Genomic DNA, 25520 nt, shown 5'->3' on the forward strand with positions numbered 1-25520 from the left:
TAAATTCAGTTGGGTGTATTAGGCATTTATAGAACGCGGAAAGTAACTGCACACCAGCCCAGCAGCCCTGTGTTGTTCCCAAGGTGGCTACATGAGAGCCACATGTCTGAATGAACATTTTTGTCTCTGGATTTTGGATATTTTTCACTTGATCTCAAATGAGCCAGCAACCTTGAGACCATTCTGAGATCATCCAAATCATCTAGACAGAGGGTACCAAATTGGTGAAGGCCGATCATAAATTTGCCAATCCTCCCCCAGCCCCAGTTGCCGTTCTGTCAAGTGTGCATTTGTGGGGGAGCATGTTTTGTCACTACTTAATATGTCAAATGTTCCTTTGAGTCTTAAGCTGAAAAAAAACCAGAGCAAATGTTACCTTTCTAGAGCGCTGGACAGTGAATTACAAATCCTTACAGCAAAAAACTATTTACAAAGAAACAAATTCCACATAATACTTTAAAATATATATAAGGTACACACTCTTAAAATATAGATAATTTTAATATCTACATTCACATTTGCAAAAATAGCACCTACAAACATATGTTAAATGGCATTTACACAGAACCTCTTTCTTGATAGGATAAATATATATTACAAATTAATACAAAACAGCCATGTCAAAAGACCCACATGAACTGGAATATCTTATCTTGCATGATAGTGCATTTTTTGTTTCATTTCTCAACCACCAATTCCTTCCTTCCTTCTTAATGAGTAACCTTCACCACTAGGTTGTATTGCTGCCAAAGGGGTGTGATAGCCAAGTCAGTTGGGTGTCAGTTCCAATTTTTTTGCTTGTTCTAAAGGAATCTGCTCAACCTAGTGGCGGAGATTATCCACCTTCAGCAAAAGAAGAAAAAGTATTCATTCAGAAGAACGGATCCCTCCCATTTCTGTAAAAACAACAAAAAAGTCTATGTCTCCTGTGTCCTTACTAGGAATGGGTGAATCTTTCAGTGTTGGTTTCTCCCAGTATCTTATTATCACAGTCTCTTATTATTCCAATCTTAAGTTTCGTTTTCCACATTTCCACATCTGTTCGAAAATCCTTTCTTTAAAAAAAATCCTCATGAATATTCACACACAATTTAAGTCCAAATTTTGTGTGCAATTTTGATGAATATATACATTCTTGCAGTGCATTTTTTGTAACATGCATTTTTGTAAGTTATTTTCACGAATACTGTATGTCTATTTTCATGCACAATTCCCCCTAAAACATGCATTTTTGAACACACTTCTTGGCTGGAGAACTTCACTGTAAAATTCATATAAGTACAAATTTTATAAAATGGTTGTGTTTCTGTTTGTGTATTGTTTCAGAAAGTATGAATTAAGTAGGTTCACTTTTAAATGTGACTTCAAATGAAATCGTTCCCCATCGCTAGTCCTGAAACAAAAACTGATTCTATAACCTAATATAATACAATATAATGAGGTAACTCTTGAGATTAGCTGTGAAATGTGGTGATTTTGTAAGTGAACCCATATATTCTGATATCACAGTAAATAGTGTGTTAAATAAAAACCCCCACACAAATTAGAGGGATATAACCCAACTCTGTACGAAGTGATGGTTCAGTCAAATACTTCTAGGGTTGCAGTAAGCTTAGGTGCAATACAATATACTCTTTGGAACTTTTCATGACTACTACTCATATGTCAGATACAGAGCATAGCACACTAAAATCTCCCCGGAGAGCATTTTGAAATTTTCTTAATTAAACTCCTTTCCAGCTGCCTGTTCTTTGAAAAATGTCTCATGTTGACCTAACTAGCACCATTATAGATCTATATACAACAGATTTTGTATATTTAGCTTTAGTTACTGTATTCCCTAATCTTCAATTGTTTTGTTGCTTCCTGGTTCTGCCATTCATATATATTTCACTGTTTCAAAAACTGAAGTGCATAATTCTTTTAAGAGGTTCGTACTAAGGTTCATGATAGTGTTCTAAACATTTGTCTGCAAATATCAAGAATGAATTTGGAAACTGGGAATATGCTGAATTTAACTAACTTCATTTGGAAAAAGAGTAAAAACTGTACATGCGACCTCGTGTGCGCATACTACTAAAACCACACGCACGCACGCACACACACGCGTGCCAATTTGCCTAGAATTTCATGAAGGTTACCATTGAACCCTTCCTTTTGTCCTCTTCTGGAACCTAAGCAGTCAGCAAACCCTTAATCATTGCCAAGTTCTTCTTCTTCTTCTTAATAATAATAATAATACCTTTATTGTCATTGTACAACCTGTGTACAATGAAATTAAATGAGCCCCCCTCCCCACAACACTCAATCTCTTATCAAACAACACGCCACCTCACAAGTCAATTTTGCTATGTTATTTTTCATTCTTCTTTTTGATACCTGCTGCTAAAAACCATGGCTGTATTCCCATCATGACTTAAGGATACTACTGTAACCTACTCTTTGTTGACATTCCCCACTTACTGTATCTCTCCCGTATGATTCCTTTACATTGGTGCTCCTTTCTCTGTGATTACATCACTCCTGTGCTTCAGTTTCTATGCTGGCCTTCCTTTTCACTTCATAACAGCTTCAGTCTCAAGGTCCTTATTTCAGAGGTCTCCCCCTTCTGCGGCTTGTGGCCATAGGTCATCTTCTCTTATGGCCCCTTGCACTCTCTCTTGTCTTCTTCTCTTATGGCCCCTTGCACTCTCTCTTGTCAAGTGTCCATGCACATAGAATATCCCCATTGGTCCTCAACATGTCCAGTTAAAAGGAGCACAGATAACAAAAGCTGGGAAAGGCCTTAGAGAGCTGTCGCCAGCACCAGCCTAGATGGACCGTTTGGTCTGACTTGGGCTAAGGCAGCTTCATATGCTACCTATGCATTCTTCTGCAAGTCCCTCCTGGCCTTCTCTTTTTCCAGAACGACCTTCCTTGAACTACCATACCCCACTTTTTTATTACCACAAGTTCACACACACATGTACACTACTCAAAATCTCTTCTCAATCACCCATCCCTTTCTTCTGTCACTTACTGAAGATGGTCAAGTCTTTGGGACAAAGTACCAGGTCCAACCGCATTTGTTCACAGCACCTAGGAATCTGCTGAAGCTAGCTAACTGCTTTTTGCTTTCACTCAGGAAAGGCTTGCCTGGCAAATACATGCATGTATGTACAAATAATTAAAGAAAAATGGAAACTTCGTATAGAACAAAGATAAACATCTCTTTACGCAGCAAGCTCTTTCCCATGCTTCATTCCAGCTTCTAAAATTTAAAAAGTATTTGCTATCTGATCACCACTTTTAGAATAACAGTAAAAGTAATATACAGTCATGCAGAATAACGTGTTTGGATTCAAAGTGCACTGAGCCAACTAGGTCATTGAACCCATTATGTCTTCTCTAAGATGCAGAAAATCCAACTTTTTCTGCATTGCATCCAATTTGTTGAATAAAAATGTTGACCTTGCTTCGATTATTAGCTTGTGCCTATTAATAGGAGGGGGAAAGGCTCACACCCAAGTGCTGATTTGCGGCAATATTTTTCCTTTGACAACCAAACCACTACAAGTTGGTTGCCATGATTACTTCCCAGGAAACAGCAGAATTCTCATGTCCGATTTATTGCAGTTGGTGTGTATGTTAAAACAAAGTGAGCCTAAAACTCTGAAGTAGTTGAAATACAGGAATACCTACCAAAGGAATGAATGACGTATTGGCATCACAGCACCTGAGCAATCGCTGGCAGCATGGGCTATAGCTTATCTGCTGTTCAAACCAGTGTGATCTTATTTTTATCAAATGACAAGTTGGTGTTCAGTGCACAGAAATCCAGTACAATTTTACTCTCTGTTTTTGTGCATCATGTGAACATGGCAGAACAACTTCAAACAACACTTGCGTTTATCGAAAAAATTAGAGGCTATTATGAACTCATACCATTCTCTATGTCTTTCCATTACTTGGACAATTGAATATTCTTTTGGTCTAGCAAGAACATCCAGAGCAGTGCTTTGACTACCCCCCAGAAAAGTATATTGTTGTTGTTTTTTCACAATTATATTTGTAAACTTAAGTACAAAAATAATTAGCTTTAAACTTCCCCATTCGGTTTCCGGTAATGGGATGTGAAACACAAGATAGTGTCGACCACTTATTCACACCGAATTTCTTATGAAATATCACTTGCCTCAAAAATAGAATTACCCTAGAAAGTATCTGCTTTAAACTTCACGTTATAGCATTTCCCATAGAAGTGGTTTTGGCTGTCTACTGTAAGGATGCTTTTATTATCCACAAAGTGCTTTATACTGTTCTCTCCGTATGTAAAAAGTGTATGTTTTGTGCATGCATATATATATATATATATATATAGCTGCGACAGCTTGTACCTTTTTAAAAACCGAATATTCACAAATCTCAGTCTTTGGTAACAGTCTTTTCAGCCAATAAACTCAACTGACGGTTGAGACAGCTTGGGTTTTTGCACCATCGCCTTCTGCCCCTTCTGTGCCTGCATCCACTTGGTTCATCTTACCAATATTTTTCAAATTTTCCAGGGTGGATTTGAAAGTGTCTTTCAGGCTCTTCTCCAGCACCCATCCTTCGCTCTCACATTCTGGATCTTCTGGATTGGCAATGCTCTCCAGGGAGGTATGCAACAGCCGCAACCCTATCATCACCGACATCTGGTTGGGAAACAGAATTTAAATGCCTTTATTTACAGAATGCGTAAATCCCTTCATATCCAAGTATGTCAAAGTGATACGCAAAAGGCCATTCAGACAACGGAACAGTATAAAATGTGCCTTTCAAAACCTGGAAATCAGAAGAACAGCCAAAATCTGGGAAGTCTTGTCTAAACAAAAATGTTTTCAAATTGGGGTTTAAGCTGGTGTAAGTAAAATGGGGGGGGGGGTCATTCCAGGACCACAGTGGGGGCAGGGTGGGGCAATGGGAGAAGGGCCTTCTGGCGGTTCCCTCACTGCGAGAAGTGAGGTTACAAGGAACCAGGCAGAGGGCCTTCTTGGTAGTGGCGCCCGCCCTGATGAGATGTCAAGGAAATAAACAACTATCTGACTTTTAGAAGACATCTGAAGACAGCCCTGTTTAGGGAAGCTTTTAATGTTTGATGTTTTGTTGCTTTTTAAAAAATATTATTAATATTCTGTTGGGAGCCAGAGTGGCTGGGGAAACCCGGTATAAATAATAAATTATTATTATTACATATTCCAAATCTCTTTCAACTCAGTCACATAACCTGGCAGCCCAGCAGCAGGGTAAGTCAAACACTATTAAAAAGGATTGTTTCCCCTCTGCAGTAGGCCTTCTCCTGAATGGATTTTGAAACAGGGGTAAGCTTGTGCAAGTTTAACTTAAGCTGGTGTAAATTCTGCAAGTTTCCTATATTTAGGATTGTTCCGGAATTGTGACCATCCAAGATGTTATTGGACTCCAATTCCCATCAGCCCCAGTGAGACCCAACAACACCTGGAGATCCACAGGTTCCCCATCCCATCCCTGATCTAAACCCTGGATCCAAAGAACCAGGAGAGAGCAATCCTAAGTAGAGGAAGCTGGCAGAACTTATGCTTGAAAGTTCAATTGGCACATTCCCCATCCCTGTTTAGATCCTGGGAAAAGCGTGGCATATCTGGTGCTTCAATTATTCAACCATCTGCAGGGAAGAAACATGTTTTTGCCTTCAATAACTTCCAAGTCCTGCAGCAATAATTTTACTCTAGTAGATGTTTGCAGTTATAAACTTTCTCCAAACTGGCAGAAGAAATCTCAACAGCGATTTTCAGGTGTGTTGAAAGCTTTTTGTGGGCAGGGTGGTGGTTAGTCTAGATAGCAAGCCCGGCTCAAGACATTTTGGCACCTGAGGTGGACCTGGAAATGGCACCCCATGCCCCACCAGAAAAGAAGGGTTGAGGGGAGATCTACAGCATGCAGAAGAGGGGAACATAGGTGGGCCAGTCCTGCTAGATGTCACCTGAGGAGTCTCCTACAGCCCTTGCATTGTAAAATCTCAGAATGCAAGTGGTAGAAGTTCAGTGAAAATGTTATACTTCTGCCACTTGCATCAACCAGAACTCTTGACATTTTACAATCAAGTGTCTGGTTATCTGGTCAAGGACAAGAGTTGGGGACCTGTAGGCTTTCAGATGTTGTAGCATTATAACTCCCCTCAAGGGATTGTGGGAGCTGGAAGTGGCGCCTGCCCTGTGGAACACCCTCCCATCAGATGTCAAAGAGATAAACAGCTACCTGCAATTCAGAAGACATCTGAAGGCAACCCTGTTCAGGGAAGTTTTTAATGTGTGACATTTTTATGTATTTTTAATCTTTGTTGGAAGCCGCTCAGAGTGGCTGGGGAAACCCAGCCAGATGGGTGGGGTACAAATAATAAATTATTATTATTATTATTATTATTATTATTATTATTATTATTATTGGAGTTTCAATTCTAGAATACCCCCACTCCTCTCCCAGACCAACTAGATTGTAAAATATAAGCATTTACATTAAGCTATGTGGCAGATTACTATTATTATTGAAGATTAAAATGTAATGGATGCGTGTTAGAGTTACCAGGTGGGGTGGGACAGATCTATGGTTGGATTTGACCAATACAAAGCAAAATGCGAACATGAAACATTTAAAATGGCCACTCGCAGTCCAGAGTGGCCATTTTAAGAACACAGCCGGATTTGCTTGCAAGCCTGAGAGAAACCAGATCCCTCTTGCACGTCCTGGCTGGCCTGCTTGTGTCTCCTGCAATTATGTCACCTGGCTACAAAGCCCTCAACTTGGAATTTCAAAAACAAGAAGTGGAACCTGAGAGAATAGTGCCACTGGGTAAGAGGAGTGCTTCTTGTAGTTCTATTTCAACTTCTCGTGTAGTTTTTATGTGTGTGTAGAGTGGGAAAAGAATGAAGAGCACTTTCTTCTTCTTCTTCTTCTTCTTCTTCTTCTTCTTCTTCTTCTTCTTCTTCACCCAATTCCAGTGCCTTCTCCTGCTGTGTTATACAGCTGCCAGCCATGAATACGAGCATTTTACAGCGGTGAGGTGAATGGATGAATGAGAAATAAAATTCTGGAGAGTGTTCATTTCCCTTTTTATGCTAATAGCACAGCACGGCGCTGTCAGGGGTGGGGGGAGGTTAACCTCATAGCACTCATCCAAACCTAATCCCCTGCTGCAAGATATTTACTATATCCTGCCAAGGACTTAAGTAGGCCAATGTCCTTTCTCCTAGGGCCAACCCTGGTGTCAGGCAGAGCTGGAGGGGGGGGGCGGGGAGTGGCAGACCACTGACGGTTCTTTCTGAGTCCTGAACTGTTCCCCTCTGCTACTGTCGGCATCAATCCTCTGTAAATCCTAGAAGCTCACAGTTCCGGTCAGGGCACTTTGAGGTTTTTGTTTATTTTAAATGTCACTTAATGTGCATACCTAGAGAACTAGGTATATAGAAACCTCTACCTTATTTTTGGATGCCCGCATTTCTGTTCGAGACTGATAGGCAGGCAGTCACCCAAGCTTACCATCAGAGAGGAGGATGGCTGCTTCAGAACAATAGTGTCTGGGCAGTTAAGAGAGTTCTGAAAAGGCTTCTTCTGTTAGACCAGGATTTCCCAAACTTGAAACAAAAAAAATTGCTTCCAGTAGCACCTTAAAGACCAACTAAGTTAGTTCTTGGTATGAGCTTTCGTGTGCATGCACACTTCTTCAGATACACATTCCCTTCTGGGCATGTCAGAGTTGGTGGAGCAAGAGGCAAAAATGAGCAAAGCAAGAAGAAGTGTGCATGCACACGAAAGCTCATACCAAGAACTAACTTAGTTGGTCTTTAAGGTGCTACTGGAAGCAATTTTTTTTGTTTTGACTATGGCAGACCAACACGGCTACCTATCTGTTCCCAAACTTGGTTATCCAGCCATTTTTTTGGACTACAGTTCCCATCATCCATGACTACTGGTCCGGCTAGCTAGGGATGATGGGACTTGTAGTCCAAAAACAGCTGGAGACCCAAGTTTGGGAAACCCTGCGTTAATGCGAAACTGATGCTAAAGAAGTAAACTAACCTGAAATAAATTAACAGAGGAAATAATGTTGAGTTTGGTTCTGTTTTATGTTAGGCAGGATACGGCCCTTGACCCCAATCTGAGAATATGGTCTCAAGGCTTCTACTTACCACCGCCCCTCATCCTGAGACTAGATCTGCAATGTTCCTAGCATCTGAATCTAGCCTGTTTGTGTATGTTAACTCCTCCTACCATACCACAGTCTTATCACAAATGTACCTACTGGGATGCCCTCCTGCCATGGTGGGCTGTGACTTGAGGCCACCAGTCTACAGTGGAGTGCCTCTTCCACCCTGCTCACTCACATGTAAAAGACTTGATCATGCCTGATCATCCCTATGGCAGGGATGGGGAACCTTTTTTGCGACTGAGGATCACATTCCCTTCTGGGCATGCCAGAGTTGGTGGAGCAAGAGGCAAAAATGGGCAAGGCAATGAATGTGGTTTTTTCCCTTTGTACAGCAAACTAGCTATTCTGAATTAAAGCAAGCGTCATTATCTGAGGTCAAAGGCACACTCCGGTCAGGAAAAACACTACTGAGGGTTTTAAAAGCAACAACAACCCTGCAGTGACCACCATCAGACCACCCATTAGCACCATCTAGCCTGATGAACCATCTAGCCTGATGAACAGGACAGATTGTGAAGTTGAGGCTCCAATACTTTGGCCACCTCATGAGAAGAGAAGACTCCCTGGAAAAGACCCTGATGTTGGGAAACATGGAGGGCACAAGGAGAAGGGGGCGACAGAAGACGAGATGGTTGGACAGTGTTCTCGAAGCTACCAGCATGAGTTTGACCAAACTGCGGGAGGCAGTGGAAGACAGGAGTGCCTGGTGTGCTCTGGTCCATGGGGTCACGAAGAGTCGGACACAACTAAACAACTAAACAAGAACAAGCCTGATGAATATCTCTGGATTAACTTGAAATCTTTTGCACTATTTTCTGACCTTTTCATACTGCCCTATGAATTTGGATGTTTTCTTATGGGTTGTTGCAGCTCATTTACTTTCTGTGTTTTTCCATTGACTGCCCTTGAAATGGGTTTAAAGCAGCCTTTGCCAACCTGGGGCCCTCAAGATATTTTGGACTACAACCTCCATAAGCCCAGGACAACACATCCAGGGTAGGGCTGATGGGAGTTGTAGTCCAAAATATCTAGAGGTCATCAGGTTAGCAAAGGCTGCTGTCAGAGCTGCCTCTAGATCCCAGCTCACAGAGGACTAACGCTAGGCTGTGGTAATGTATAAAAGTCTTTATTGAAGTTCAGTTTCCATTTCAAAGCCACAGCGTGCAGCCCTACGTCTTAACCCCTAGATCGACGAAGTCCCGTCTGAGTCTCCTCCCCTCTGACACCAGTTTAAGATCCTAGCCCTGCTCCACCTTTTGCGCTGCTCTCTCCTCCTCTGGGTCCTCCTGCCCGCTGGGGCATTGCCCTTTCTGGACTCTTCCGACGCTGAGTCGCTTAGCTCCTCCCCCTGCCTCCGTCGGGCTTTAGGACCCGGTTCCCAATCCTCATTCTCTGCTGTCCCGCGCTCCTGTACATTTGAACTTGGCTCTCGCGCCAACCCCGTGATCCTCCTCCTGACCGTTACACTGCTTCTATCACTGCTTCCTTCCTTCTGGAAGCTGGCTGGACGTGACCTCCCCTCCGTTGCCCGACTCTCCGACGGAGGCGTGGTCAGCCCTGCCTCGTCTTCTCTTCCTGTTGGGGAATGCACTGACCCCGATACTTGGGAACCTTCCCCCCCCCCACTCTGCTCTGGTGGGGAAGCTGGTCCTGATTTCCAACTACTGCTCTGAGAATCCCTGCTGCCCCCTTGCTCCTGGGGCGTTCCCCCTGGGAACCCCCTGCCCCTGGCCACTGGCGCCCCCTTCTGTGAATCTTCCGATTCGCTGGAGAGGCTCATGGAATCCCTCGAACCACTGTCCTCTTCTCCTACGCTCCCCTCGGATTCTTCCCCTTCGCTCTCCATTTCCCCTCTTCCCTGTGCCTCTGCTCCTGAGCCCCTGACAGCTGCCTTAAAGGGTTCCCTTTTCTTTTCCTGATCTAGCCTGGCCAGGAAACTCTCCTTCCCTTAAACAAGTCTACAAGATCTGTCGTCCTACCTTCTTCACCAACAAGGAGGAGCTTCCTAGAAGACCCCTGCCTGGTTGACACAGCTAAATACAGTGGTACCTCGGGTTAAGTACTTAATTCATTCCGGAGGTCTGTTCTTAACCTGAAACTGTTCTTAACATGAAGCACCACTTTAGCTAATGCGGCCTCCTGCTGCTGCTGTGCCGCCAGAGCATGATTTCTGTTCTCATCCTGAAGCAAAGTTCTTAACCCGAGGTACTATTTCTGGGTTAGCAGAGTCTGTAACCCGAAGCGTATGTAACCCGAGGTACCACTGTATAGAAATTTACATCATAAACTATTAAGTCAGAAGTAGAAGAAAGTTAAAAATGAAGGCAAAGAGTGTGGGCAGAGCCAATATTTATGTTGTGGGGTGTGTGTGGAAATTGAGCTATCTGGGATGTGATTGGCCAGTTAAGTATTTTTATTTACTTACTTGATTATGGGGGGCAGAAAGGAAAAGAAAAAAATAGGATGGGATCATAGCATTAAAGGCCTCTCTCTCCCACTCTCAGGAAGTGTTCCTCCCTACTTGCAGAATATAACAGTAAAGCACTCAGGATGGGGCTAGCAGCAAGTCCCAAACCTGAGCTCTTTAGTACTATTGGGAATGTTTTGTGTGGGGTCAGGGGAAGATTTCCTTGTCTCCCCTCCCCTGCAGGCCCTGAACAGCATGGAGCTCAGAATAGAAGGCCCTCCTTTTACAGCGTAATGCAGACCCTCCAAGTGTACCTATTTTCCAGGGATGTCCCTGATTTAGAGAAGCTGTCCCAGTTTCTGACTTGATCCTGGAATGTCCAGCTTTTCCTTAAGGTAAAGGTAAAGGGACCCCTGACCATTAGGTCCAGTCATGGGACTTCCGGGTTGGCGCCATCGCCGAATGGCGGGCTCCCTCCGAGCTCCGGAGGGAGCCTGCTCGGCAGGGGCTGGGTCCTACCGCACCGGCGATGCGGGGACCCTTAAAAACCACGGCCACGGAGGCCGTGGACATGGAGACTCGGCTGGCACCGCTAGCGCCCTCCCGACTCGTGAAGGAGCCTTTTTAAAGGCTACGGATCGGGTGCCGGGGAGAAGCGTGGTGCTTTGAGTCCTCCGCTATCCCTGCCGAGCGAAGCCGCATGCCATGCGGCGGAGAGCGCTGACTTCTTCCAACGAGAATTCGGACTTTCAACAATAACCCGTGAGTAATTTGGAAACCGGGTTTAAAAGGAGAAAAAAAGAATTTTTTTTCGGATTTGATACGAGCGGGGGGGGGATCCAAAAAGGAAGTCAGTCCCCCTCCCTACTGTAAACCTTCCAAAACAAGGACTGGGAAACCAAGGTCCAAAAAGAATTGTATTGCTGATAAAAATTAAGAATTCCACGATGGGAAATTACAAGAACTGTGCTGGAGGAAGAATTGAGGGAGAAGGAAAACGTAACCCCCCCCCCCTGGGAACCGGGGTGATTGAGGAGAGAGCCTGGCGAAAAGCGAAGGAGATTTTGACAGCTGTCAAAGTAGCTGTCAAAGTCGGAAATTCAAAGAGGACCTTAATACGAGGACTTTGCTGGTTAAATTTTGTTATAATTAGTTACAACCTGTTAAAACTTGGATACAAAATGGCGAAAACATGGATAACAATCGGACTTTTGGACTAGAGAAAACAAAGTTACAATAATCCCCCTAGAGGAGCTTCGGGACGTTACAAAGAAGGTCGTAAGTGGAAAAATACCATCGGAATTTTACAGGACTGGTTATCTTCTGGGAAAGCTGCAAAACGGAAACAATATTGTGTCTACAGGGTGTTCAGCTAAAGGAGACAATAGAATTTTCTATTGAAGAAAGGAAGGGACTGAACGCAAGTTTTTGTTCCTGAATAACAATAACCCCTGCAGACTTACTAAATTTCTGAACTAGAACGTTTTAGCAGCGGAACAAGAGGAAACTGGACTACAACTTGGAAAGAACAATAGGGGGAGTGTTATTAAAGATTTGATGCTAAATGGTTTAAAAATAATTTTAAAAATAATTATAAAAAGAAAAAGCCAGCAAGGAGTTGGGGGAAAAATGTGATTTATGGACTTTAAAAATTCCAGGCAGACAACATGGATTGGTGGTCAGGGGGAAACTAAACCGGGGACGGGGGGGGGGGGAGAAATAGAATCCAAAGGCTTGTCAACTATTTTCTGAATTGGTTTTCTTTTACTTACTATATTTTCTATTTCTTATTTTCTTATATTTCTATTGTGTGGGGTGTCTTTATCATTAAAAAAAAAGGGAAATTGTGGAATGGAAAGGGGGTGGGCCCTGGGGAAAGAATTTTTGTTTTGTTAGTAAGGGTATTGATGGGGATTGTACAAATTTAAACTTAAATTCGACTAATGGTTTAAACAAACTAAGTTTTAATTAGAACTGAGAGCTTGTGGAGCCAACAATACGATAGGGGAATATGGTAGGGGTGGGGGAAAGAGGGAGTCCCGGAAAGTGGGTGTATGAAAATAAGGCTTTGAATGTACTTTAATCTTTTCTTTCTGTATTTCTGAAAATCTTAATAAATATTATTTTTTAAAAAAAAACATTAGGTCCAGTCATGACCGACTCTGGGGTTGCGGCGCTCATCTCGCTTTATTGGCCAAGGGAGCCGGCGTACAGCTTCCGGGTCATGTGGCCAACATGACAAAGCCACTTCTGGCGAACCAGAGCGCACGGAAACACCGTTTACCTTCCCGCTGGAGCGGTACCTATTTATCTACTTGCACTTTGAGGTGCTTTTGAACTGCTAGGTTGGCAGGAGCAGGGACCGAGCAACGGGAGCTCACCCCATCGCAGGGATTCAAACCGCTGACCTTCTGATCGGCAAGTCCTAGACTCTGTGGTTTAACCCACAGCGCCACTCATGTCCCGAGCTTTTCCTTAGGATGTCCCTATTTTCATTGGGGAAATGTTGGAGGGTATGGGATTATCCAACCCCCCAAGCTGTCTGAAGGCAATCCTGGGAATATATATATATATATATATATATATATATATATATATATATAGGAAAGGTTTTTAAAAAAATGTTTAATGTTTTATTATGTTTTCATATATGTTGGAAGCCACCTGGAAGGGCTGGGGCAACCCCATAAAATGTGGGGGGTATAAATAGTAAAATTATCATTATGGAATGGGACGTCCCTATTTTCATCAGAGAAATGTTGGAGGGGTTTGCCAAACACTGTTAGAGTTGTTCTAACCCTGGCAAATATGTAAAGGAGATAAAACACGTAACTTTAGAAATTATCTGATACTTACCAACGAAGTGAAGGGAAGTCCGAGACTCGGTGGAGCCCAAAATAACTGTGTATTATATATATGATTCTTGTAACAGCTATGTTATATGCAACTTATGTAATCTAGACTGTATATATGTATAATTAATGGAAAACCAATAAAAATTTATAAGGAAAAAAAAGGAGAAATGTTGGAGGGGTTGGGGGTCCCCTCACTTGGTACCATCACCCGTTCTAGCTCTCCTGTGTGGAGGGCTGGCCTTTCACTGTCGTTCTATGCTAGACACCGAAACTACTATGCCAATGTATTACCTCAAAGAGCCAGACAAAGAGGACAATGATTCCCATGGAGCTCATCATGTTGCTGTAGTATTTAAGCAGAGCCTCCCTGCAGCCGCGGTTCCATAGATTGAGCTCTTCAGTTTGAAAGTCATAGCTGTAGTGAGCTGAGTTGTTAGAGACCTGGTACTGGATGCAAGGTCGTGGCGAACTGGGGTTGCAGCAGCTGAAGGGGACGCCATCCACCAAGTATCTGCCGTCCACGTTGCTTTTAATGCGGCTGTAAACAGGCAAAGCACAGCCAGTTACAAATATAAAAGCATTTGGATCCAAATGCATTCCTACTGCTATTCAGTGCACCGTTTCTCGGCCACAGAGCGCCGCATCCAAACTCAGGGTGTGCCCCCTGCATGCAACTTTTCCCCCAGAGTCCACATCATGTTGTTGGTATTGAAATGCCAGCCCATATTTTCCCTCCCTCGTTGAAATCTAGATCTACTCTTTCTGGGCAAAATCTGCTAAGTTAAACTCTTGTTTCCAAAGGCTCAGATGTGCTCTTTCAGCAACCTGTGCCCCTGCTGGAAGCATCCTTAGACAGGTGTAGACCACTGCAATCATTGGGTAAAGTTGGGCATTCTTAACTAATAGTGCTCGTTGATTTCCATGTGTTCAAACCTGGACCCAACCCTGCATGATCATCCTGCTTTCCCTTCCAAAATAATACCCACATCCGATAGCTCTTCGTTACCTGAAATCAGTAGTGATACCTGGAGTAGGATGAAACTGCAAGGTTGGCCTCCAACACTGGTGTCACTGCTGCTTAATTGGATGGGACTGGGGTGGAGTGGGCTGTGTAGCTGCACCACTAGTGGAACGTGGCTGGCGCAACCACACACCCCTGATCTCTTGGCCGCCCTGCCCCAACCTCGCTCAGGTAAGCAGCAATGATGGTGGGTGAGGGGGTAAGTGGTCCCACCGTATGTCCTGCTCAGAACCTTACTCTGTTCCTTCAGATGGTCAGTCGAGAACAGCCCATTGTTTCCACCCACTCACCAATTAGGGGGAAATGCCACTCAAATTCCACAAAGCTTAACCAGCTAGTCTGATAATTTAATAATGGGCCAGAAGAATACTCCAGTTTACTATAATCTGTGTAAGCACTCATATTATGTGTTTGTGTAATATCTGGGAAGCGCCATCTCAGAAGAAGCCGTCTCCCTTTTCTCAGACATGGGAGGGAAAGCCGCTTCCTACGTCACATGCATGCATCATGGGAAGCAGGGATGGGAAACTCGTGGTCCTCCAGATGTTGTTGGACTACAACACCCATCATGCATGAACCCTGAGCATGCTGTCTGGGCCACAGTCCCCTCACACCTGATCTAAAACCAAAGTACATCCAGAACTATCGTTTTTACTCCTGTACAAATTTAACTAATGGTTTGACTAAAACCTGATGGCTGCATCCTGAGAAGTGCTGGCAGAAGGGGGTCTACAGAAGATGACGGCCCCACCATTTATTTTTATTTTTTTGCCACAGCAGCCTCCTGAGCTCCCTGGAAATTCCCTGATAGTCGAGGAACTTCCCAGAATTATAGTGCGACAGTGGAGAGAGGGAATTGCTGAAGATCCGGCAGAGGCACCATCCACGAGAGGGGAGAGAAATTGAGCCTGCGATACTAACCTCAATTACCTGGGAGCACACCTAACTGAATTCAATAGGAGTTGAATATTCTGAATAGATATGATTAGATTTCTGCTGTAAGTGATTAAAAGAGAGAGAGAGAAAGATTGTGTGTGTGCATGCCTTTGTCTGCTAAAGGTGATAAGTCCTTGATAAGCTCAGTGACTCTATGAGGAGTTCAGGGTATGCATCGTATTTCAGAGGGGTGGAGCTGAATGAAATGACAAAAATATTGTCAGTGAATGTGTCCAGTGAATGTGGATAAAACATGCAACAAAGCCTCATGCAACAAACCCGGGACATGACTAATCAAATATCTTTATATTCTGAACAGTGCCCAAACTTTAGTAGATCCTTGTCAGATCCTTACCAGTAAATCCTGATGAACTCTGGTGAAACTAATTGTTTTCTTCTCAAGAAGAAAATGTACCTTCACTTTATTTTTGGTGATCCTTGTGCTCCTCAGCATGCACCAGGGATTGGCCAACCTGGCGGAACCTCCTTCCTTCCTTATTTATTTTAAAGTAATTATCTAGTCCTCCTGGAAATAAAACTATGGCGCAAAATGTGCAGGCGCCTTTCTAAGCAACTGATGTGAAATGAGATGGCCTGGCTGCTCCTGTCTGTCAGTGTTTTTAGCCTATGAGTGAAGTCAGAACAGTAATTGATAAGTTAGTTGTTTGGACACCAAGCTATAGGACTCCATGGGGTCTTAAAGAGCTGCTGTTTCCCCCTCCTCTTTTCCTGATTTTGTCTTGTTTTTCCAGACCCACGTGCTGCTCTGTTTGTTTTGCTGCCTGCCAGTCACATGAAGCAGCTGGCAGCCAGGTACCACAGAGGCTTTTTAGAAACGTGTGTGTGGCGTAAGAGTAGGAGGGTGAGAAACGCCTGCCACTTGCTTTCTTTGGCCTGCCAGCCACATAGAACAGAAAGCAAGCAGCTGCTTGAGAAATGAATCCTCCAATTGCTGCTTTGTTTGTTTTACTGCTTGCTGGCACATGGAACAGGCTGCTAATTGAGAGGAGGATCAGCTGAACATTGTGATGGTTAGGGTACAACCCTTTTATTGTTTGTGCTGCATACTCCACAGCAGGGATTGTTTCATTTTCATTTTTTTTTTTGGTGGGGGAGGAGATCCCAGTACAGATACATCACAATGAAGACCACCTTTCCCCTGGTTGTTCCCAAGTTGTTGTTTTGAGAGGAAAGCAAAGGCAAAAACACTGGGTGGCATTCAGATGCACTGAAATCAATTAACAGAACCAAGCTAGGTCCATTAACTTCAATGGGTCTATTCTGAGTTAGACTTAGTTGACTACCACCCACTATTATCACCTTCTCCTCATACACCCTTAATTTTGAGAAGCTTGCAGATGACGTTAAGTCTCAACCATTACACTAGTCTACACCACTAGTTCAGCTACTGTTCTGGTGAGTTTTTATTTTTTATCTGTGTATTTTCCTTGTATTTCTATTCTTTCCAATTTCATGAAGATGGAGGGGGGAAATACTTGTTGGTCAGCATTAAGTGTCTCTTTATTTGTGATTATGGCTCAAGTTTTAATGGCTCAAGAAGCAGTATAATCGTAAGCTATTCACAGCTGGCCCTACCATTAGGCAGAGTGAGGCAACCGCCTCTGGCAGCAGTTTGGGGGGTATTGTGAAAGGGCAGCAAATAGCTAGTTATTAAATCTATTATTATTGTATTTTTACTCCCAGGAAAAAGGTCCCATTAGGATTTTCTCCATCAGATGCCGCCAAAATATCTGGGCCAAGCCTGGTACTTTGCAAGTTGACCAGGTAGTGATGGATGGGCACCATTGACATTTCAACCAAGGCAGCCTTGGGCCAGCCCTTAATCTATTGCCAAGGCTCTCAAACATTCAAGCGTAAGAATGTGCATTGGGGAATAGGGAGGAAATGGAGGAGTTCTTGGACTTCATATATTGTATTCATGCTCTCATCTTTCCTGAATGGTACTGTGAGATGTTGAACCGATGGATTCCCATTGTGATTGGTACAGAGCAATATAACACAAAGGTATAGTGAAAGCCAGGTGCAGATTCGAATTTGGGAAGCACACTTTGTACAATCTTAAAGCCCCTAACTAAAGAGGAAGCCCTACTGAACATAGTGGAATCTGTTTCAAGGCAAAATGGACTTAGAATTACATTGTCCTACTTATGTCCCTATTTACCAGGGCAATGTCTCTGGTTAATCACTGTCCTATTTTGTCCCATTTTTGCACTTTTATCCAACCTCTTTAAAACTGTTAGTGCAACTTGCTGTAAGTAAGGGCAACCTCAAGACCCCTACTCCCTTGGTTCTTTATAAACCCAATTTGGACACTTCAAATAGTCAACTGAAGGACTGCTCCCCCTTAAGTAGAACACATGGCCACCCTAGTTTTCATCTATGAATTTTGCGAGATATTGAGACATGGCCTCATTTCATCTGAAATAGCCCTGAATCCATTTACAGTCCCTGACATATTGCACACTTAACAGCCTAGTTGTGACCTCCACTCTCATCATCACAAACAAAACACCCATGGTTTTCTAGGGAGCTGATACGGTTTTAAAGGGCTCACTTCCAAACTTAAATGTGGAACTTCATTTTATTCATTTATTCTACAATTGGCAGACTATTTCTTAAGCGTCTGAATGGAGCCTTCCGTGAACTCCCATGAGGGTAGTGAGGAGCTTCTATGTCACCTAAATTCACCATTGGGATTGAGGGCCAAACCTGTGTCTAAGGAGGCCCAGCATTCAATATTTCTCAGCACACCCACATTTTTAAGCACAGCATAATCTTGTTTTTCCCCTCCTGCCCTGCCTCTCTGCTATGGATGGATTAAGAGCAAGGTCACAAATCTTCAGCTAATGCTGGCAAGGGTGAACATCTCATTAGGTTCTCTCAAGTAGTTATTTATATCAAAGGGTATTTCAACTTAAACTGTCCCCACACTTTTTCAACAAGTATAACTTCTGACATAGCATGCATCAAAGTTCAGAAAATGCTAATAACAGTATTATATAGCTAGTGGCTTAAAGATAATAAAAATCTGGCCATAACCATCGCAGCCAAAGAAACAAATTTAAGAAACTCCAGGGCAACTTGCCAAAAACCAAGCAAAACAACCTCAGTATGCTATCTGAGTAAATATTTTACATTTATATATATTTGTCATCATTTAAGATAAACAGTTACAATTATTTAAATATACAATTACTTATATGGAATTGCTTAGCCATTAGCATATAACTAATACGAACATATCCAATACAATGGTACCTCGGGTTAAGAACTTAATTCGTTCCAGAGGTCCATTCTTAACCTGAAACCGTTCTTAACCTGAAGCACCACTTTAGCTAATGGGGCCTCCTGCTGCCGCCGTGCCGCCGGAACACGATTTCTGTTCTCATCCTGAAGCAAAGTTCTTAACCTGAGGTAATATTTCTGGGTTAGCGGAGTATGTAACCTGAAGCGTATGTAACCCGAGGTACCACTGTACTGCATATGTAACTTCACCATCCATCTACCACTTTCACTTGTATTTAGGGACCAATTCAAAGAAAATTAGCCATGCTTAAATTCCACCGAAAGTAATGGGATTAATTTAATTGCAATGGGCTTGTCCTATTGATTTCAGCGTGATTTAGGCCACACTTACCAAGGATCAGGCCCCTCTGAAGCCAATGGGACTTACTTCCAAGTAGACATAGATTGAACTGTATTGTAACACATTAACTTTGCCTGGATTGGTACCTTAATGCCTATCATATTCCAGGGCTCTTTTCCTCGAAGGAATTCATGTGTGTTCACTGATTGCTTTGGGAAATACCTAATTGAGTTGGAAATGAATTCCTTCCTTACTGTCATCTTATAGTATTTAATGGTGTTCCTGAGCAACACGATACATCTTCCCAGAAAGATGCTTGTTTAATGAAAAGCTAACAAGAATTGCGGCAGCCATAAAAATCGTATAAATTCTGTTTTAATTTGTGGTTGATTCGTTAAAATTTGGAAAATCAATAAAAATGATTTGGAGAAAAGAGAAAGTATTGTGGCAGCCATGGTTTACAAAGTCTTGTCAGGCGCAATGCGCAAGACATTTCTTCTCTAGGACTTCCATTGAAATGAATGGAGCTTGTGTGCCTAGTGAGCTATGCCCAACAATGTTAGAAAAGAAACATTAATATTTGGTTATTAAAGGGAAACTAGAGTTTGATATAGGCACATAAAAGTTCACAGAAGAAAAGGGCTGTTAACTCTGGTCACTGCGGATGAAAAACAACCCAGCCCATTATTTTTAATGGGGCATTTCTATGAAGCACCACAGCAAATGATGCCTTTTCACGGTTTGCAACAAAAGAGGCTTCTCATGTGATGAGCTGCACTCCTGTGCCACAGGCTGGGAAGCTTAGGGGCTGGAAGAACTTTATGAAATCCTGAAATTTTCAGCAATTCATTGATTAGCCTTTGAACTCTTTTAATCTCCCCAGTTGCCAGAGGCCATGCTAATTGATAACCTGGGGTGGGTGGGTGTGTCTTTTTTCCTGCTGATTGCAGTGTATAACAGTGGGGGGAAGTTCTGCTATATCCATATATTCTGGCAGGTTGAGAGGAGTTCCCTACCAGGACAGACTTTGCTCGTGTGCTCAAGACATCGATTCCATAAAATATATTTTGCTGCACTGTGTGAAATATGAGCAAGCCAGGGCTGAACTGATATTACCCTTGCTGGTACCTTTCCCGGGAAAATCAGAGGCTCACTATGTCAGGTTCCTATTGGAAGACCGGACAAACGCTAGAACATTAGCAGTGGCGAAGTTTTTATCGGTGGTTGCAAGAGCCAATGATCCCTATCTTTAAGTCTGAACAAAATGCTTGTTTAACCTGGAGGTAGGCTGTCTGAATTGTGCATTGCTTTGTAACGATTTGTTGGGTCTCTGGACTGTAATAAAGATTGATTGATACATTCACATTCTATCCCCGCATGAAAGTGGTGTGGGACAGTGACTACAACTCTCATGTTTTCCTTTAGTGCCAAACTATAACTTGAGTAAGCTTTTCTTAAAAAGGAGCGGGGGGGGGGGGGAGCAAACATGTGGTGCCCTGATCCACATTAAGAAGTGCAGTGAGTGGGAGGAGGAATTTAATGCCAGGAAATCCCACCAGTCTATTTACCTCCAAATGGGGTGTGTGCCGTAAATGTGCGACACTTATTTTGTGACATTCAGAAGTGCTGAAAGTACTTGCCGCTATGTTGTTGAGTTTCTTTTGCAAAATTACCTTGGCTATAATTTTACCCGGTGTGTGTTTTCCCACCAGTAAATTACCCAGACCTCTTCATAGCATGTACAGTGATTATGCGGTACTTGAAAAACATTGCTAGCAAAACATACTATCCGAAGCAAGACCCATGAAGCATCTCAATGTCCAGGCATGCTGTAAGGGAGCAACAAGGACTGCGAGATCTGCAAAACCATCAAATACAATCTGCCCAGCTGGTTTGATAAAATCAACTGAGACAGGGTCTGCGTCTCTCTGAATGCATGCCTGTTTTGCACAGCCCTACGACTCCATCTGTTCAATAAGCCAAGAAAGCCAATAATAGCCACAGAGCGACTTAACAGAGGTCAAGACAAACGTTAGAGCTCAGTGCAAGCAGGAAGCTCTCCTGCACAGCCCCTGCTGAAATGAACAAGAGCCACGTTAATCGCTTCGTTTCAGTGGGGCTTGTGCTGGAGAACCTCCTTACTCCCTCTCCTGTTTAAGGGCAAAACTGGCACAATTACTTTATTACAGCACCAGGTCTGAAAGATATGAATGAACCTAGGAGATTTAATCAGCCAGCAAAGCAATATATTTGGCCTCTTGAAATGCCAGTCTCCTTCCTTTGAGGGATAAAACACCCTAATTCCATGTGTTTTTTTTAGTTGAGCCTCTAGCCATTCACAATAAAACTTTTAAAACAAAACAAACTAAAAACTAAATGACCTAGAAAACATTGGGAAAACACACATTACACTGGAATGTTGAAGAATGCTTTTTGTATTGGAACATAGGAAACTGCCTTATATTGAGTCAGACCCCTTCATCCATCTAGCTCCATATAGTCTACACTGACTGGCAGCTTTCTAGGGTTTTAGGCAGCGGCCTCTCCTAGCTGTACCTTGGGGTGCCAGGTATGGAACCTGGGACCTTCTGCATGCAGAGCTACAGCCCTTGCAAAGGAAGAAACACAAAAGACAAGAGGCGCCAAACGGATTCAGATGACAGTGACTTGAGGTTCCGATAGTAGAACTTGGAATGCAAACACGGGTTAAAACATAAGTTATACTTAACTACTTACTCTTTCACTTCCTTTGAGCCAAAATCCAAGTATCGGTTGCTGATCCACTGAATCTCAAACCAGTCTCTAAAACCATTGTTTCCACAACATTTGAACTCAATCTGGAGCATGTCGATGGTCTTCTTCATGAAGCACCTTCCTGGAGTATCTGTATCTCGATAGAACTTCATGCCATTTTTTAGACCATGTTCTAATGTACTATCCAGAGAACCCCTCAGCAGAAAGCAAATGAGAACCACGAAGAGAATGAAGAGGTTAAAGAGCACACACAACACTAGGTACACTTTCAAGATAGGCTTCCACTTTGCAAATTTAGCAGGATCCAGAGAATCGTAACAGATCTTGCCTGCAAGACCATTGAACACAGAGGCTAGGAGACCCACCAAGATCAAGGAATTCGGCACAAAGTGGCTTTCAGAGTTGTCCATCACTTCACTTCGCTTCCTGAGCTCAATTTTCAGGAACAATCCCATAGAGAAGACAACGATCCCAGCAAACAAGGAGAACCAGTTCATGAGCCATAGTCCTTGCGCTAGTTTTACTCTTTTCTTCTGGTTGAACTTGACTTTCATCACGGCCATCTTTGCAGTGTTAGGCTCACCAAGACTTCACAAAAATTAATCCTGTTTTGGGAAAGAGAACAACCTCAGGAAGATCTGCCACCATTCAGGCCTTGAAGATTCCAAATGGCGTCGCTCTAACTGAGCCATGGTTTGGCCCCTCCATCTTGTCGAGCCTGAAGGAGGAGAAACGTGGGTGGGTTCTCTAAGGGGCAAGAATCAACAAATTTCACAATAAATAAAAAAAGGATTATTGGCAAATAGCACATGCAACTATTTCTAGTGGTCCCTTCCATGCAAAGGAGAAACAGCTTCAAGGTTTCAAATGATTAAAGCTGGATCTACAATGCGTCATTCTAATACTAATCAGCGTGATCCAATTTAGAGAAATCTCTGCCAGCAGATGAGCAATGGAAATAATCCCTCATTTTACTAGTTAGTGGATTTGTGCTTTCACATGATATGTTACAGCACACTGCAGTTGAAAACCAAGTTATTTCAAGGATGTCCCATTCGTGGGCTCTTTTTGGGAGAAAAGCCAAGACTCTCCCAATTCAAAACTGCATCAGAAACATTGAGTTTTTTTAGATTACCCAAGCCAGTAAGACCATGTTGCTGCTTATGCTGTCCTGCCACTCACCTTTAATGACATCCCTCTGGTTTACGTGGGTTTTTTTTTTGGTGGAATTAAGGTCACCTTTTAAGAGAACTAAAATTTATGTTTTAGGAAGCGTGGATGACAAGTTATACCCATCCTCTAACCTTTCACAGCTGGAAGTGTTCAAAAGCATGGGAGAAACTGTCTCGATCCTCACCAAAAACAATTCCCAAAGATATTGTGAGCAGCTTATAGGCTAATCGGGCTGGGCCAACAGTGGAGTAGAACTTGAGGCTTAAGAAAGAAAAACTTTTGTGCAGTGTGACACCAGGGATGTAGTTGCCCCACAGATTAAGCAGGGAATCTCTGCTCCAACGTCACTGCTTAAGGAAGAAGACTGTCTTTTATGGACCTTGAGAATCTCAACAGGGTGTTCCGGTGGTGGAAATAGAACTCAGAATACAGTATGGCAGTAGCTGTAAAGACTCTCATTTGTGGATATGATTATGAACTGTGCACCAACTATAGGTAATTTCTTACTAGTGTACTAGTGCCAATACAAGGGAAGTCCTTATTTTCTTCCTAAACGCTCAGTGCAATAATTTGTAAGTCATGTTGACTCTCTCATCTTTGTTCTTGCATTCATCCTAGTAGATAAGAAATACTTATCAGAAAGACGTATGTGGGCTACCAGTAGACCTAACCCATGCTTTTGGAAATCTTTGCAACCCACCTAACACACACAAAATGGAAATGATAGGAAAATGAAAATGTAACTATTTAAACAGCAGGAGAAAGCATAAAATTCTGTACAGCAAACTATTGCAAGAAGAACTATCCTTCTGACTGATCGCAGATCTTCATGGAAAGAGGGAGAAAACAGAAGCTGTGGAACATGCCTCTGTACAATCTAGTGGCTAATAATATTACCAAGAAACATGACATCAGTAAGATTTATGTGATCAACCCATGCAAAAAAATGTTGGCTACAAACTTTTAAGTTCTCTTAGTACAGATATTCAATAAAAAAGATGTTTCTAAATTACAGTATTTTCCCAGTTACTGTCACGTCTTCAGATTTTTAATTCCAAAATGGAATTAGTGAGTTGGAACACCCGTTTGTACATTGTGTTCTAAGCACACACACAGAAAGGAATAGCTGGAGGAAGGTGGTCCCAGCAGGAAAGACAGGGTAGAAAGGTTCTCCCAGGGTGGGAGACTGGAAGAAGTAGGCTCCCAGGTGGGAGCTGGGAGGGTCTACCTTTCTTTGTGTGGATAAATGATATGATATATATGATATAAATGTGATAAAGGCCCCTTATAGTTATTTCCCCCCTCCTTTCCTCTCTCTTTTTCTCCCTTTTCACTTCTCTCTTCTCATTTCTTGGTTTCTTACCATTTTTGTAATTTAGATTAGTTTTATGTTGAAAACTTTCAATAAAAACACTTTAAAAAAATACATTGTGTCCTAAGCTACATTGGTAGATTTCCAGTGATGTGTACTTTTGAAACTGTTGCCTTCATTAAGACAGTGAGCAAGCAACACAGAAGTGCACTGAGCAATCTTGGTATAAAACCATACAGGAAGGAGCCTGGATAAAGGATGACAAAACCCATCACTGTAGATGCCACTCTCTGAGTATATGAACAATTATAGCTAACATTTATGGTTACTTTTAACTGATTTAACTATGTACAATGTATCCCTCTCGTGCACTGCTTATAGGTATAAAAGGTAAAGGTAAAGGTACCCCTGCCCGTACGGGCCAGTCTTGCCAGACTCTAGGGTTGTGCGCTCATCTCACTCTATAGGCCGGGAGCCAGCGCTGTCCGCAGACACTTCTGGGTCACGTGGCCAGCGTGACAAGGTGCATCTGGCGAGCCAGCGCAGCACACGGAACGCCGTTTACCTTCCCGCTGGTAAGCGGTCCCTATTTATCTACTTGCACCCGGAGGTGCTTTCGAACTGCTACGTTGGCAGGCGCTGGGACCGAACGACGGGAGCGCACCCACCGCGGGGATTCGAACCGCCGACCATGCGATCGGCAAGCCCTAGGCGCTGAGGTTTTATCCACAGCGACACCCGCGTCCCTGCTTATAGGTATAGAAATTATTAAAATAAGTAACATTTTGTATGTGATATGGCTTTAGATGGGAGCTTCTTCTTAAGTGAGGGAGGTTTAATTGCAGACAACCACCTTAGCACCGGAGAGAAACATTACTATCTTCAGTGAAAAATCAACTTGCTTAAAAAAAAATGAAACAAAACATGTTTACATTGCCCTGACAATGGCATTGTAGCCCACCATTCTGTAAGTGGTCATTCCACCCCCACTTACAAATCTCTTAATGGAGAGTCCTTTCCCCTTCCAAAGCCATCTGCTCAGTTACTGATCAGCTTGCTTCATCAGGAAGTACTTCCTGAAGTTTATTCTTCCTAAGTTCAAGGCATTGTCATACCTCTTTGAGCTGCCATGGTTTCCCCCCAGAATCCTAAGTGCTATGGCTTGCTGGGGGCTGCTAGAAGCCCCTGCTCTTCTTGCAGAACTACATTTTCCAAAATTCCCTGGGGAGAGGGATAGACTGTGAAACTATTC

The 25520-nt window shown here is 42.9% G+C and overlaps 1 protein-coding gene across 1 annotated transcript; it reads right to left on the minus strand.

Annotated features, from left to right (window-relative positions):
- Positions 1-2668: 2668 nt before the first annotated feature.
- PRPH2 (peripherin 2) lies at positions 2669-22729 on the minus strand. Its single transcript, XM_083733952.1, has 3 exons — positions 21766-22729; positions 13757-14003; positions 2669-4673 (listed from the first exon to the last, which is right to left on the minus strand). Exons 1-3 carry the CDS (start codon positions 22344-22346, stop codon positions 4440-4442), a joined length of 1062 nt encoding a protein of 353 aa, XP_083590078.1. The 5' UTR covers positions 22347-22729; the 3' UTR covers positions 2669-4439.
- Positions 22730-25520: the final 2791 nt, after the last annotated feature.

The sequence above is a fragment of the Podarcis gaigeae genome, assembly GCF_964106915.1.
Source record: "Podarcis gaigeae genome assembly, chromosome: 3".
NCBI classification, from domain to species: domain Eukaryota; kingdom Metazoa; phylum Chordata; class Lepidosauria; order Squamata; family Lacertidae; genus Podarcis; species Podarcis gaigeae.

What these genes read in the sequence shown, in the direction of transcription:
- PRPH2 (XM_083733952.1), bottom strand. Translation starts at nt 22,346, where the DNA reads ATGGCCGTGATGAAAGTCAAGTTCAACCAGAAGAAAAGAGTAAAACTA. An exon ending in GGCTCAAAGGAAGTGAAAGA is followed by an intron (nt 14,004 to 21,765) that starts GTAAGTAGTTAA and finishes GCCTGTTTACAG; the next exon opens with CCGCATTAAAAGCAACGTGG. An exon ending in TCTTTGTCTGGCTCTTTGAG is followed by an intron (nt 4,674 to 13,756) that starts GTAATACATTGG and finishes TTTCCCAACCAG; the next exon opens with ATGTCGGTGATGATAGGGTT.